The sequence below is a fragment of the Pogona vitticeps genome, chromosome 4 (assembly GCF_051106095.1).
Source record: "Pogona vitticeps strain Pit_001003342236 chromosome 4, PviZW2.1, whole genome shotgun sequence".
Taxonomy (NCBI): Eukaryota; Metazoa; Chordata; class Lepidosauria; order Squamata; family Agamidae; genus Pogona; species Pogona vitticeps.
In genome coordinates, this window is record NC_135786.1 from 197,113,542 (window position 1) to 197,127,481 (window position 13,940).

General features: G+C 40.1%; 1 protein-coding gene across 2 annotated transcripts in view; it reads right to left on the bottom strand.

Annotated features, from left to right (window-relative positions):
• Positions 1-490: 490 nt before the first annotated feature.
• The window catches only part of NSMAF (neutral sphingomyelinase activation associated factor), a 44,988-nt gene continuing 31,538 nt past the window's right edge, over positions 491-13,940 (bottom strand). For both annotated transcript variants that reach the window (XM_072998955.2, XM_072998956.2), the window contains exons 22-31: positions 12,404-12,512; positions 11,487-11,551; positions 10,493-10,560; positions 9,357-9,424; positions 9,052-9,175; positions 6,998-7,078; positions 3,682-3,832; positions 1,543-1,645; positions 1,212-1,321; positions 491-846 (exon numbers count right to left, since the gene is read on the bottom strand). In XM_072998955.2, coding sequence (XP_072855056.2) covers positions 752-846; positions 1,212-1,321; positions 1,543-1,645; positions 3,682-3,832; positions 6,998-7,078; positions 9,052-9,175; positions 9,357-9,424; positions 10,493-10,560; positions 11,487-11,551; positions 12,404-12,512 — 974 coding nt within the window. In that variant the 3' untranslated portion in view covers positions 491-751. The remainder of the gene's footprint in view (positions 847-1,211; positions 1,322-1,542; positions 1,646-3,681; positions 3,833-6,997; positions 7,079-9,051; positions 9,176-9,356; positions 9,425-10,492; positions 10,561-11,486; positions 11,552-12,403; positions 12,513-13,940) is intronic.

A 13,940-nucleotide genomic window follows, 5' to 3' on the forward strand; every position in this document is an offset into this window, starting at 1 on the left:
GACTGGATTTATTTTAAAACATGAGAGGTTAGAACTGTAAAATCATAACTTCGCGTAACTGCTGTATTTTTTAGTCGCAACAAAGTGGCATTGTTCCTATTTAAATTTTATTTGGTTAGTTGCAATGTCAAACTGCTGCTTGTATCCCTTATTGCATGCAAGTGAGTTAATCAGTAATTTTTTTGTGCTTTAAGTCACACATACTTCAATGGTAACCAATTGTTTTCTTACCAATGTATAAAACATTCTGGACTTCAAAGGTGTGTCAGTGCCTTATGTAGAGTCATCACTTTGCACAGTAAGAGTTGTATCTACTACAGCTGACTCTGAAGTAAAGCATTTTTGAGAAAGCAGCCATTTTAAATTCAGAGAAGGCTAGTATAGTAGGCCTCATACAGTCTTATGTGCCAAAGGCCAGATGTTCATCTCCATGATGTTGAGATATTATTCATGTATGTCAGCAGGACAGAAAGTAAAAAAAACCCAACACTTTGATTACATAAAAATAAGTCTTTATTTTCAGTTGAGTATTTAGGCAAGCATTCCAAGCTGAAATGGCATCCGTAAACAAAATATAAGCACACATTGCAGTTTTGACACTAATATTTAGAGCTTACAGCTAAACAACAGGAGAAAGGGGCAGCCAAAGCTCTTTATCTAAACTGCAGCAGGCTTCATCAGATGTGGACAAGGTCCTTTTAAAAAGTTCATATTAAAACATTTTAAATACTGATCTTTAGGAAGAAGGCACTTAGTATTGCTGTTTCCAAAACATGATTTGTTTATCTTCTCCTCCAGTGATTATGCTGCTACATTGTTCATTCATCCACATAGAAGTCACAGCACCTAAAGAAGAAACAAGACAGAGAGGTTAGATAAGTGGCCTGACTTTGTGAACTGATTTAGCAAATTGATACGCAAAGTTACGGCATGGGATGGGATGCTCAGGGATGTAGGTCTGCTCCTAAGTTTAGGTCACAGTTGCAATAGTTTTCAGGACTGGGTCTCTAGCAGCAAGATAAAAATCTAAAGTTCTAGCATTTAGTGTCATATGAAAGATGGCTTCTGCCATGTTCAAGGTAAGATCAAACTCAACAATGTATTAGGCTCTGAGGTACAATGGAAAATAATGTATGAATTGATATATCATATTTCCTGGCAAATCCAATGTGTGAAAATGTTTCTTAAAATCGAGACCTTCAAATACATACCTGCATGTCCTGAGATTTTTTCTATTATTTTTCCTCCAACTATATCCCAGAGAAGCAATTCTCCTGACTGACTTCCTGATAAAACAGTATTGCCATCCCACTTGAAACATCTGTAAATGTAAGTCACATTTGAACAGAAAATTCTATGCAGCATTATTTCCACACAGTACGTAGCACAGCCCATAATGTACAAGAAACACTGAAATGCATCTCTCCCTCTCTCTTAACAAGACTTTAGTTATGTTTTGCTCCTTAACCAAAGTGGACATTAGACTAAGAAACTGAACTCCAATCAGTATTGATTTATCATGTATTTCCCACATGCTGCTACCTTTGGGGTTGTCCTGTGGCCACAGAAGATATAATCATTCCAGTTTGTACATCCATAACTTTGAAGTAGCCATCATCTCCTGTGCTTAGTAGGTGTCGACTATCTAAAAAAACAAAACAACTGTAGTGGATATTTAATTCAAGTTCATCACACTGCCAAAATGAGGACTTATTTGGCACAGACCATATGGTGTCCAGTACCATATATTTTACTCCCACTGGGCCAATTATAGTTTTTGGGATTTATGTTTTAACAGGTAACCACAGGATTGTGCCAAAGCTTACAAATCCCAAATTCACTCACCTGGATGTACTAGGCTCTTTATACGGGTATTGTTTTACACTTGATTGAGTAAAGAATAAAAAACCAGGCAGCACAAGCTTTGCTATTTAGCTATTCAATAGCTGGGTAATGAAGAAAGGTGCCTACTAAACTTGGCCTTTACCAAGCAGTCAATTAAAACTTTAAACAGTTTTAAACACCACAAAAGTTCACAGATTCTAGTGTGGGTTTTTTTTTGGGGGGGGGGGAGAGAAATTCAGGAAATTTGCTTTAGCAGGCACAGTCGCATGCACCCAGCCTGATCACCCTTAGGTTTCTAGAAGCCCCTTCCGCATGTGGTGAGTTCCAGGGAGTTGTATTCCAGAAACACCTAGGAACCACGGGTTTTTAACCAAAATGATATGACAGAAAAGTCATCAAACAGGAGACTGGATCTCTCTTGTATTTCAAGCAATCAATATCCTGACTAGAGAGGAGGGTATTTGTATCTGAATGCCCCCGCACAGCTGGACGTAACATCTATTCATATGTCCACTGCTGCCAGCAGCTCTGCTCTCCCTTCCAATCGCTCTGGAGCTTGAGGTCGGTGATCCACTCTTCAGCTTAGCAGGGAGACTCGTCTTCGCTCCTTCTGCCAGGAGTGGATAGTCAACTGTGAGTGATTGGAAGGGAGTGTGCAGCTGGCTGCAGCAGTGGACAGGTGAGTGGACAGTCCAGCCCCAGGGGGCGGGACTCTCATGTCCACCTGTGCGAGGGTATTCATATTCATATACAAATACCCCCATCTCTAATGCTGACCCAACACTGGCAGTCAGTATGATCATGGTTTTCATGCACTAGTTAATTTTTTGCCTTTGTTCAATTGCACAATTTTAAGTAAGGATAACATACAAAGGTCAGAATCCTGTTGTTTAGCCTAATAAATCCCATTCAAGTAGACCCACTGACTCAATGGAGATTTCATGAGTCATCTCCACAAAATCCATTGATTCAAACGGGCAACTTAAGTATAGTAAGTCACAGAGTGTGCCCATATAAATCAATGATACAGAGGAGTTGATTCACTAGGCAATTTATTATGCTAAGCAACAGGATTTTGGCCAAAGCTTACAAAGAGAGACTACTGACTGATCATGAGGGTTGCAATCCTTTGTATACCTATTTAGGAGTAAGTCTGATTGAATATTTATTTCATGTGTAGAGATGGTGATATTCAGATATGAATATGAATATCCTCAACGAAACTGGACCAAACAAAGGTCCGGCCCCTGGGACCGGATTGTCCACTCATGTGTCTTGCCACCGTGATGGTCCTGCTCGTCTTTCCACTGGCACCCAGAGCACCGCTATCTTCCTGCTTGGAACAGGAAGAGAGATGAGCTCCAGGCACCATTGGAAGGACGAGTGAGACTGGAGCTGTAGCAAGTCTTGAGTGGACAATTCAGTCCTGGGAGTTGGACCCTCGACAGGTCCAGCTGCATAGGGGATATTTGTATTTGAATACAAATATCCCCATCTCTAGCTATGTGCCATCACGTTGGGAGCTAATTTACAGTGACCCTAGCAGGGCTTTCAAGATAAGTGAGATATTTAAGGAGTGGTTTTACTTCCACCCCCTCAGTGAATTTCCATGGCCAAGTTGGGATTTGAACCCTAGTCCCCAAAGTCCTAGTCTGTCATTCTATCCACTGCATCACACTGGGTATCAGTGTGAATATAGTAGAACTTAATCCTATGTGTCAATGCATGGAGCTGCACTGCAATTCTATGTTTCCTATTGAGAATTCAGATTCAGTAACAGACTGAAATATTTTCTTTCACACTACTTATATTTTAGAAAGCTTTAATGCAACATACCAGGACTAAAAGCAGCATCAGAGACAGTCCCTGAATGGCATGCAAGTTGATGCAACACAGAGGCAGTAGTAACATCCCAGATACTAATGGTCCCTTCTTTAGTTCCTGATGCAAGGAGCGTATATGCATCATTTAAGTTGATTGTATTGACCTAAATAATTAAGTACACATTATTTGCTTCCTCATCATTCAAAACACAACAGAAAAGTACAATGAAGTATTTAAAAGGCATGCAATAATTTTACTATGAAAAATTATTTTTTACTGATGCCTGGAGCACTTACAACATTCAAGGCTATGTATATAATAATCTGGATTAACTCCATTGACCAAAAGGTTCAAGTAGAGAGGAAGAACTGTTTTTTTGCGCCTCCTTTTTCTCCACTGCAACTTTTGGTGACCTTTGAAAATCTGTTTATGGAAGCTTTCAGAACAGCATAAGAGAAGGGTGTGTGTTTAGTCGTTTAGTCGTGTCCGACTCTTCGTGACCCCATGGACCAGAGCACGCCAGGCCCTCCTGTCTTCTACTGCCTCCCGGAGTTGTGTCAGGTTCATGTTGGTTGCTTCGCAGACACTGTCCAACCATCTCATCCTCGGTCGTCCCCTTCTCCTCTTGCCGTCACACCTTCCTAACATCAGGGTCTTTTCCAGGGAGTCTTTTCTTCTCATTAGATGGCCAAAGTACTGGAGCCTCAGCTTCAGGATCTGTCCTTCCAGTGAGCACTCAGGGTTGATTTCCTTTAGAACTGATAGGTTTGTTCTCCTTGCAGTCCAGGGGATTCTCAAGAGCCTCCTCCAGCACCACAATTCAAAGGCATCAATTCTTCGGCGGTCTGCTTTCTTTATGGTCCAGCTCTCACTTCCATACATCACGACAGGAAAAACCATAGCTTTGACTATTCGGACTTTTGTTGGCAAGGTGATGTCTCTGCTTTTCAAGATGCTGTCAAGATTTGTCATCGCTTTCCTCCCAAGTAGAAGGCGTCTTTTAATTTCGGGGCTGCTGTCTCCATCTGCAGTGATCATGGAGCCCAGGAAAATAAAATTTGACACTGCCTCCATATCTTCCCCTTCTATTTCCCAGGAGGTGATGGGACCAGTGGCCATGATCTTAGTTTTTTTGATGTTGAGTTTCAGACCGTTTTTTGCACTCTCCTCTTTCACTCTCATTACAAGGTTCTTCAATTCCTCCTCACTTTCTGCCATCAGAGTGGTATCATCTGCATATCGGAGGTTGTTGATATTTCTTCCGGCAATCTTAATTCCGGCTTGGGCTTCTTCCAGTCCAGCCTTCCGCATGATGTATTCTGCATACAAGTTAAATAAGCTGGGGGACAGTATACAGCCTTGCCGTACTCCTTTCCCAATTTTGAACCACTCAGTTGTTCCATGACCAGTTCTAACTGTTGCTTCCTGTCCCACATATAGGTTTCTCAGGAGACAGATAAGGTGGTCAGGCACTCCCATTTCTTTAAGAACTTGCCATAGTTTGCTGTGGTCCACACAGTCAAAGGCTTTCGCATAGTCAATGAAGCAGAAGTAGATATTTTTCTGGAACTCTCTGGCTTTCTCCATAATCCAGCGCAGGTTAGCAATTTGGTCTCGAGTTCCTCTGCCTCTTCGGAATCCCGCTTGTACTTCTGGGAGTTCTCGGTCCACATACTGCTGAAGCCTACCTTGGAGGATTTTGAGCATAACCTTGCTAGCGTGTGAAATGAGTGCAATTGTGCGGTAGTTGGAGCATTCTTTGGCACTGCCTTTCTTTGGGATTGGGATGTAGACTGATCTTTTCCAATCCTCTGGCCACTGTTGAGTTTTCCAAACTTGCTGGCATATTGAATGTAGCACCTTAACAGCATCATCTTTCAAGATTTTAAATAGTTCAATTGAAATGCCATCACCTCCACTGGCCTTGTTGTTAGCCAGGCTTTCTAAGGCCCACTTGACTTCGCTCTCCAGGATGTCTGGCTCAAGGTCAGCAACTACATTGTCTGGGTTGTCCGGGATATCCAAATCTTTCTGATATAATTCCTCTGTGTATTCTTGCCACCTCTTCTTGACGTCTTCTGCTTCTGTTAGGTCCCTCCCATTTTTGTCTTTTATCATGTTCATCTTTGCGCAAAATGTTCCTCTAATATCTCCAATTTTCCTGAACAGATCTCTGGTCTTTCCTTTTCTGTTATCTTCCTCTATTTCTTTGCATTGTTCATTTAAGAAGGCCCTCTTGTCTCTCCTTGCTATTCTTTGGAAGTCTGAATTCAAGTTTCTGTAACTTTCCCTATCTCCCTTGCATTTTGCTTCCCTTCTCCTCTCTGCTATTTCTAAGGCCTCGTTGGACAGAAGGGACTCTGGAAGAAAATCACTAACCCATTTTTGCAAGCAGGAACCTCCCAATGTGTTACAGTCCTTTCCAATACAACAGCAAATGGCCATTTAGAATCCAAGCCAGAAGTTTCTATCTCTATAGAGCTAGGTGCAGAACTTATATTTTAAGACTAAACCTACATATTAATTCTGTCAAGTTCAACAGCAGAGATTTGATGACGATTAGATTAGCCATGCTGACATATGCAGCGAACAAGAGCAACCACACAGCATGAGGAACTAATAGCACAGAATAGCAGAAGAGGTCCCATCTCATCCATTCTTTGTAGATCAACACACATCTGCCTGAACAGCCAGGTAAAATTCTTGTGCTTTTGTCTTCAGGATTGAAGTAATGCATACTTTTTACTACCAGCAAAATTTACTACAGCTGCGTGAAGTCTCTACCAGGGTTTTTTTTGGCAGTGATTGAAAGAAGTTATTACTATATTCTCATACTGTTGTTCATTCTTATTTCAGTAATCCAATTCAACCAAAGTATTTATATATTTCTTGAGACAAGGAACAGATAAATATTGTAAATACATTCTTTGAGCATGAAAAATGAGACATATTTTGACTAATCAAAAAAAAAAAACCTTCATGAAGAAAATCCCAGATAAAGGTGTTTTTATTTTAACAGACAAATGCAAATACTGTATAAATACATCAAACACAAATGTGCCTGCACATGTCATCAGGAATAGAGCCTCCTTTTATTATTACAGCATTTTGACTGTAATTTTATTTTGGGTGGAAGCTTCTCTCTCTTTTTCCTCTGAGAAACACAGTGTACTTCAATACCTCTCCTTTGGCTATACATCTTCAAAACCAACTTTCATACAGACTTCCCCTGCTCCTTCCCCAATATCTGATTATGTTGAGGCTTGAAACAATTTGAAACAACATTTTGCATATCAAAAAATATGCATGCACACATTTTCATACTCACGCTAACATCGTGTTCTAATTCAGCAAGCAATTCAAAACGTTTCTTGCTGCCCAATACTTCAGAAGGAATGCAACGCCACACCTAGAACAGAAATATTTGAGGCAGACATAAACTTCTCCTTACCCGTTTGTGACAGCTGTAATAAAGTAGGAGATAACTTGAAAAATTAAGCTAATTTTCAGTGATTTGCTCACATATTCTCTTCAAACATTTTGAGCACCATTATACATCTATTTTAAAGCTTGATCAACGTGCTGCAACATAATCCTGCTGGTACCTGAATTCGGAAAAGAAACAGAGTGGCCAAGTCTGTGTTCCCAAACCAAATAGTATACGTTAGCAACCACCTGAAACTGCTTGCATTCTATGATGTGAATACCAACTTGGCATGTCAATTCATGTCAGTTCCTGTTGCATGGAAAATTGCTGTGCCTCTGTTCACCAGGAATAACTGGCCAGTAGCATGGGAAATACTAGGAACATGCCGTATAGCCAGACATCCAGCATGTTAAAGACACTGTAAGAAACAAGCATCACTGCGGTGCTGTCTGGACATCCTCCTGAACTTGCATAGGGCTAAACGTGTGGTTGAGCTATGAGGTGCTTGCGAACAATATGCTGATGACAGATCTACTTTGCCTTTTTGTTGTGGTAAGCTGGGGCACTGTAGGTGCTGGACTAACATCTGGAGGCTATCAGGGGCTGGATAAGGGCCAATAAAGTATAGCTGAATACCAACAAGACAGAGGCACTGTGGTTCAGTTGTTTTCAGGTCTGGGAGTTGGGGATGAGACCTGTTCTGGATGAAATCACTCACCAGTGAAGGAGCAGCATCACAGCACAGAAACATAACCCCCCCCAACCCAAACCCACCCTACAAAACCCTGTAAATGTACTTACTCAGAAGCACAACGCAACACCAGGCAGTCTGAAGCCTCATTCGATGCACAAACTGTAACTGTTGGGGCGAAAGCTACAAAGAAGTAGTCTCTTCACCAACCAACAGTTAGTAGATTTGAATTCCTTGCCTTTCCCCCCACCTTTTTTTTTTCTGTCGTAACTCAAAGCCCCGGTCGCAAGTAGAAGCAAAATTTTGCGGCCAGAGGTGGTTGTAACTCGAAATGGTCATAAGTTGGGACATTTGTAAGTCGAGGCACCACTGTGCAAGGAAGGGCTTTCTTACCCATAGCACCCCAGCTGTGGAATTTCCTCCCCTTGGAGGTTCAACTGGTGCTGACACTGGCATCATTTCAGCACCAAATCAAAACATGCTTATTTATTGGAGCCTTTGAGAATTAAAGATCTTGGCCTGCAATGGTTTTAATGCTTTAATTTTATGTGTTTTAAACTGTTACAATTGTAAATTGTCCTATATGGTTCTGTAACCCGTCCTGAGATATTGCAATATAAGGTAGGCTATAAATGTTTTAAATAAATAAATAAAATAAACCTTGGTCCTGAATGACCTCACATAGATAGCTGTGTCAGAAATTGACAGGGATACTAATCATGGAAATTCTGTAGATATGTTCAGCTGAAGGCAGTTACAAAGCCCTCTGCAGAATGTCATGCACAACAGCAAAGATCTAGTATAGTTCCAGGTGCATGGTGACATACAGTGAGCAGAGAGACCTTCTGAGAATGCCCACATCCCCACTCCCGTTAGTCTTATATTGGCAGGAAACAAACAAGCACATGAGACTACAGAGAAGTTAATGTAACTTCCACATCGCAGTCCTTACTAAAACCATACAGGATAGCTGACATTAATTTGCAGGACTCAAATCTGCACCTGGAATTATAAAGAGCGGGGGATTGTGGTTTGGGTTTTAATTTTGTTGTTTACAATTTGTACCTTCTTTAAAAAAATTCACATAAGAGGCTTTTGGTTGCAGTGGCAATTCAACTGTTTTACCATTTTGAAAAGTCATATCCAGCCACAGGCCCTGACAAGTTTATGATCCTTGCTCAAAATAGTAAGAACTACAATAACAGGTAGTGCTCATTCCACTGCTTTCACTACAAATTTAGAGCAAGTGAAGAACACAACCTACCTTTACAGTTGAATCCCAGGATGCAGAATATAAACAATCGTTGTGCCAGCAGATCTTACTGACAGCATCATCATGACCTATTAACACGTCCTGCTGCCTTCCAAAGGCTATTGAATAAAAATAGCTAACAGGAAAAAAAAAGAGAAGGGGGATGTCTATGAATATTTCGCATATAACTTTTATTTTAGACTGCAAATTGATGCAAGACTGAATGGACCTCACTTCTCTAGCCTAAACAAAGCATTCATAAAGCAGTTATGAAATTGTACTACATATTCATATAGATAAAAATAAAGATAACATACATATTGTTGTCCCAGGAAGAACATACAACAGTGGTATCACCCGGTGGGATTAAACAAGATGACAAGGCCTAGGACATAAAGAAGACACAGAATTCAGTTTAATGACAAACCTGCAAGAACACCATGGACTAAAATTTGAGGCAGTTTTGTTACAAGTATCATGTGTACCCTAGGATTTGAAAATGCTATCCTGTTGTAACAACCAAACCAAATTGTTTCAGCATGCTTAGTAACAACACATTGTTAAATAAAACAAAGCTGTACATGGGAAAACAATAAACAGCAAGATAGATCTCTGCTAGTGGAGTTTTTGCCCCTCAGAAGAACACATATTTTCATTTGGTACTTGTTATGCATGCACATGTAAAGTTCTTTATGAAGCTAAACCGAAAGGGCTAACAGCTTTACCAAATAAAAGGGAGCTTGGTGCGGCAAGCTGTAACCTCAATTTGTTGGTTGACAGAGCACTGGGCTTATGTAGAACAGCCTAGATCTTTAAAAAAACCATGAAGATGCTGACAAAACACCCTTGGGATTTTGCATTTTGCCCTGCCTGCATCCTACGTTACTCACCCCAACAGTTGTAAAACAAAAAAAATTGATACAGTTTAGGGGCCACTGGACTACAGAGGGAACCTGGCTCTTGTCACATGTGACAAGCCAATAGTTGGCAGCATACAGTACATCCGGATTTAACTAGATTTAACAGCCGCCTAGAGTGGTCGAAATGACTAGATAGGCGGGGTATAAATACAATAAATAAATAAATAAATAAATAGAAAAGAAGGCTACCAATACCCAAATACAAAAATGAAAAGCATTTCATTCAGATTATATTTGACAAAGGCCACTCTGCAGGTTCAAAAGCTATGATGATGATGTGCTGTCATGTCAATTATGATTTATGGAAATTCTTTTAAGAGTTTTCTTGGCATAAAATACTCGGACGTAATTCACCGTTCCCTTCTTCTGGGGTCATCTTGGGACTCTGCAGCTTGTCCAAGGCCACACAGCCTGGTTCTACTGCACAAGAGGCTCAGTGGTGAACTGAACTCCCAACCTGGTTCCTAACTCACTGAACTATCTAACTAGCACTCAACAGCCAAAGAACACTGCAAAATATTAAAAGCACTGACCATGTTTGAGAAAGATACACTCCTTTGAAGCATTTTTGACGCTGTAGAAAACATCTTCAAGGTTGAATCTAACACAAATCATGAGAAAATATGAATGAAAACGAGGCTGCATTTACTGGCACCGCTAATTTCCCCCTTGCTGAGAAAGTCAAATCAACAGGGTTTAAAACTAGAATTCCGCTTAAAGAATAATGGACGCCAATAAACTCTATTATCCAGTCAAATGGATTGCCTATATCAGTGGTTCTTAACCTTTGTTACTCAGATGCTTTTGCACTGCAACTCCCAGAAACCCCAGTCAGGACAGCTGGTGGTGAAGGCTTCTGGGAGTTGCAGTCCAAAACTCCTGAGTAACCCAAGGTTAAGAACCAGTGGCCTATATTGTCCTCAGAAAATTCTACTAATCCTCAGATGGTAAAACTGAATAATGCTTATATGGGGTAAGATTGTCTTTTTTAAAAAAATAAGATAGCCAAAGGTACTCTCTCTCGTTTTTTTTCCTGGTCAGAATGGTAAAATATGTCTGCTCTTTGAATTGGCAGCTGTTGTGAAGTCTAGCTTTCTTCTGCTAATTTACAACAGTTGCTTCGGTTGTTAACATGCCATACCCTGTTAAGAGATACTGAACAGAACTCTGGGAAAAGGCTTCTCCCAAGGTGCCAGAGTAGCTTCTGCTCAGTAAGCCTGAATTAGTTTAAGTCACCTTTGATGTAAAATATGTCTCTAAACTCAGCAGCCTGGTGCCATTCCCCTTAATTGATGATGTTGAAATGCCTCGTGGCAATAACATCAGGAGAAAGGTGAATAAATGTTGCACTCTGTCAAGGAAGGGCTTGCAAGGCAAGGAACCTGACTGCTAATCATGGCAGCTATAAACCTGCAGCATCAAAAGCAGAATGTGCCCAAGCAGCAGTCAACACAAGTGGGAGGCCAGTTTATGCTCAGCAATGGAGAGGTGTTCACTATACGGAGGCACAAAAACAAGACCACCTACCTTGAGATGTAGTGAACACAGCAGATAGGCTGGGACTGGAAGGCACAGCAATTCCTGTGATTGTCCTGCTCAAAACAAAACATTGCACAAACATTGGGTAAATATCTGACAAGGTAATCCTCAACACATCTTATGTAGTACAGAAAGAACACATCTGTTACTTGGACACAAGTTCACCGAGTACCACGGGATATCCCCCTAAATAAATGCACCAAGGGCTACACCTTGGAAGTCTTCAGCATACATTAAAGAAATCATCATTTGCTTAGAGTACATAATTCCAACAGAAAGTTTGGAATTATGACTCTCCATTGATCGTGAACTTGTGTTTCTCCCTGCCACCATTACAACCCAAGACAAGTGGGGTCCACTAATGTCCACTTTGCGATGGCAATGTGAGCTTCCTAATAATGGCCTCTAAATCCTGTTGCTATGTGAATCATTAACAACAATGTTAATCATCTCTACAGCCTACACATTTGTTTCTACATTTGGTTGAAAGCATTGGTTTTGACTTCTGCAGCTGGGATTTCAGAATCCTAAGAATCACTTTAATGTCTAAGAAGTATATTTTCCAGTAGGTATTTTCCATGACTGCCTTGTCAAGTTGGTCTTCGGCTACTTCTGCTTTTGTATTACATCTGAACTATTAATGGTAGCTCTTAGCTTATTTTTTAAATTAACAAACATGAAGGGTAAAAATATTGTCAATTAAGCACCTGCAATGGCACATGTACAACGGTGTTTCACCCAGTCTTTGCACTGTGCTGTGCAAAAACAAAGCCCCTCCACTCTTACAAGACATCTCAAATGTTACCTCTTCCCATACAACAATTCCATGCTGATATTACTAGCTCCAAAATATTTTACTGCTCCATTAGGTATACCACCCCTTTCAAATGTTTTATAGAATGTACCCTTTATGAATCTTGTGTTTCTCATGCAGTTTTAATCTGGCCATGTTGTTCCAGGCAAGCACGATACTTTCCTCTGTTAGATCTTCAAACGATTCTTCACTTGGAGAAACTGGGATAAAGGAGTGTGTGTCAGAAGAACAATACAAACACATGCAAACCGAATGGGAGGGAGAAGCAATAGAAGAATAACTATGTATTATTTATTTATTTATTTCTGTGCCACCTCTATCCTTTTGTAGGGATAAAAATGGATCATAAATGATTTAAAAACAACAAATGAAGCTAAAATACAATACATTTTGACACCAAAACAGTTAAATATATATTAAGTTTAAAAGACTATATAGTAACTTATATTTAAGGAGTGGTTTTACCAGTTCCACACCAGTGAACTTCCATGGCTGAAGAGAGATTCAAAACAAAGCCCCCTGAGTCGATCACTCTAGCCTCTATACCACACTGGGTACCCATTTTAAAAACTACTGATTTTAAAATACTTTTAAAACACATAGGAAAAAAATACAGCAAGATGTACAGTGTTCCACAAAAAGTTTAGCCTTTTAGCCATCTAAATCAGTAACTAAAAGCCTGCTTTTAAAAAAGAGAAAAGTTTTCATTTGCTGCTGTAAGGATAGAACGGAGGATCCCAAAGAAGGGTAGTTTGCAAGCTGGCAGCAGCTATCCAAACGGCCTCTCTTGCATATACCCATCAAATATCCCTGCAAGGCAGTGGGACCAATATAAGGGCCTCCCCTGGAGAATTTAAGGCAGATACCACAGGGAAGCGATATGGGGAGATGTGGTTCAAGATTCAAGCTACATAGGGTTTTATAGGTCATAACTAGCACTCAGAATTAGATCCAGAAATGGAGTGGCAGACAATGGTGCTGCTGTAAAGGGAGTTACATGATCCGTGTCAGTGGCTCTGGTAAGCAATCTGGCTGCAGTGTTTTAGATCAGCTGTGGTTTCTCAACACTCTTCAAAAGCCAGCCAATGTACAGCACATTACAGAAATCCATACAGGTACAATTAAAGCATGCATCAAATACCTCCTAGGGTTGCTACTCAAATTTTATTTTTTCGTTTCCCTGACTCTCCCTGACCGACATTTGTCAATTTCCCTGACCACTATTCACATATAACCAGAAGAAAAATGAATACGTTGTTTTGCATTAATGCAAGTCTTAATGGGATGCTCCACTACACAAGTCTCAACTGCAAAAATATTTGTCAAAGTAAGAGATTTAATATCAGTTTCTTTCAACATTAACGGCAGCAACATCTGTTTTGCAATTGAAAAAAAAATTACACCAAGATACAAACTTGAAGTAAACTCTGAATGCTAACAAATAACATAACATTTTTGTTATTGTTTTAAAGGTACAGTAAAATCATTTAAATGTTCTATCTAAAATGGTTTCTCTGAAGCCATATTACGAAACTTACGGTTTTGAAATTGAAGTAGTAATCAAGTTAGAAATTAGAATACAAGTAATCTGTTTTTAAAGAATAAAGATTTAAGATATAAGAACATAA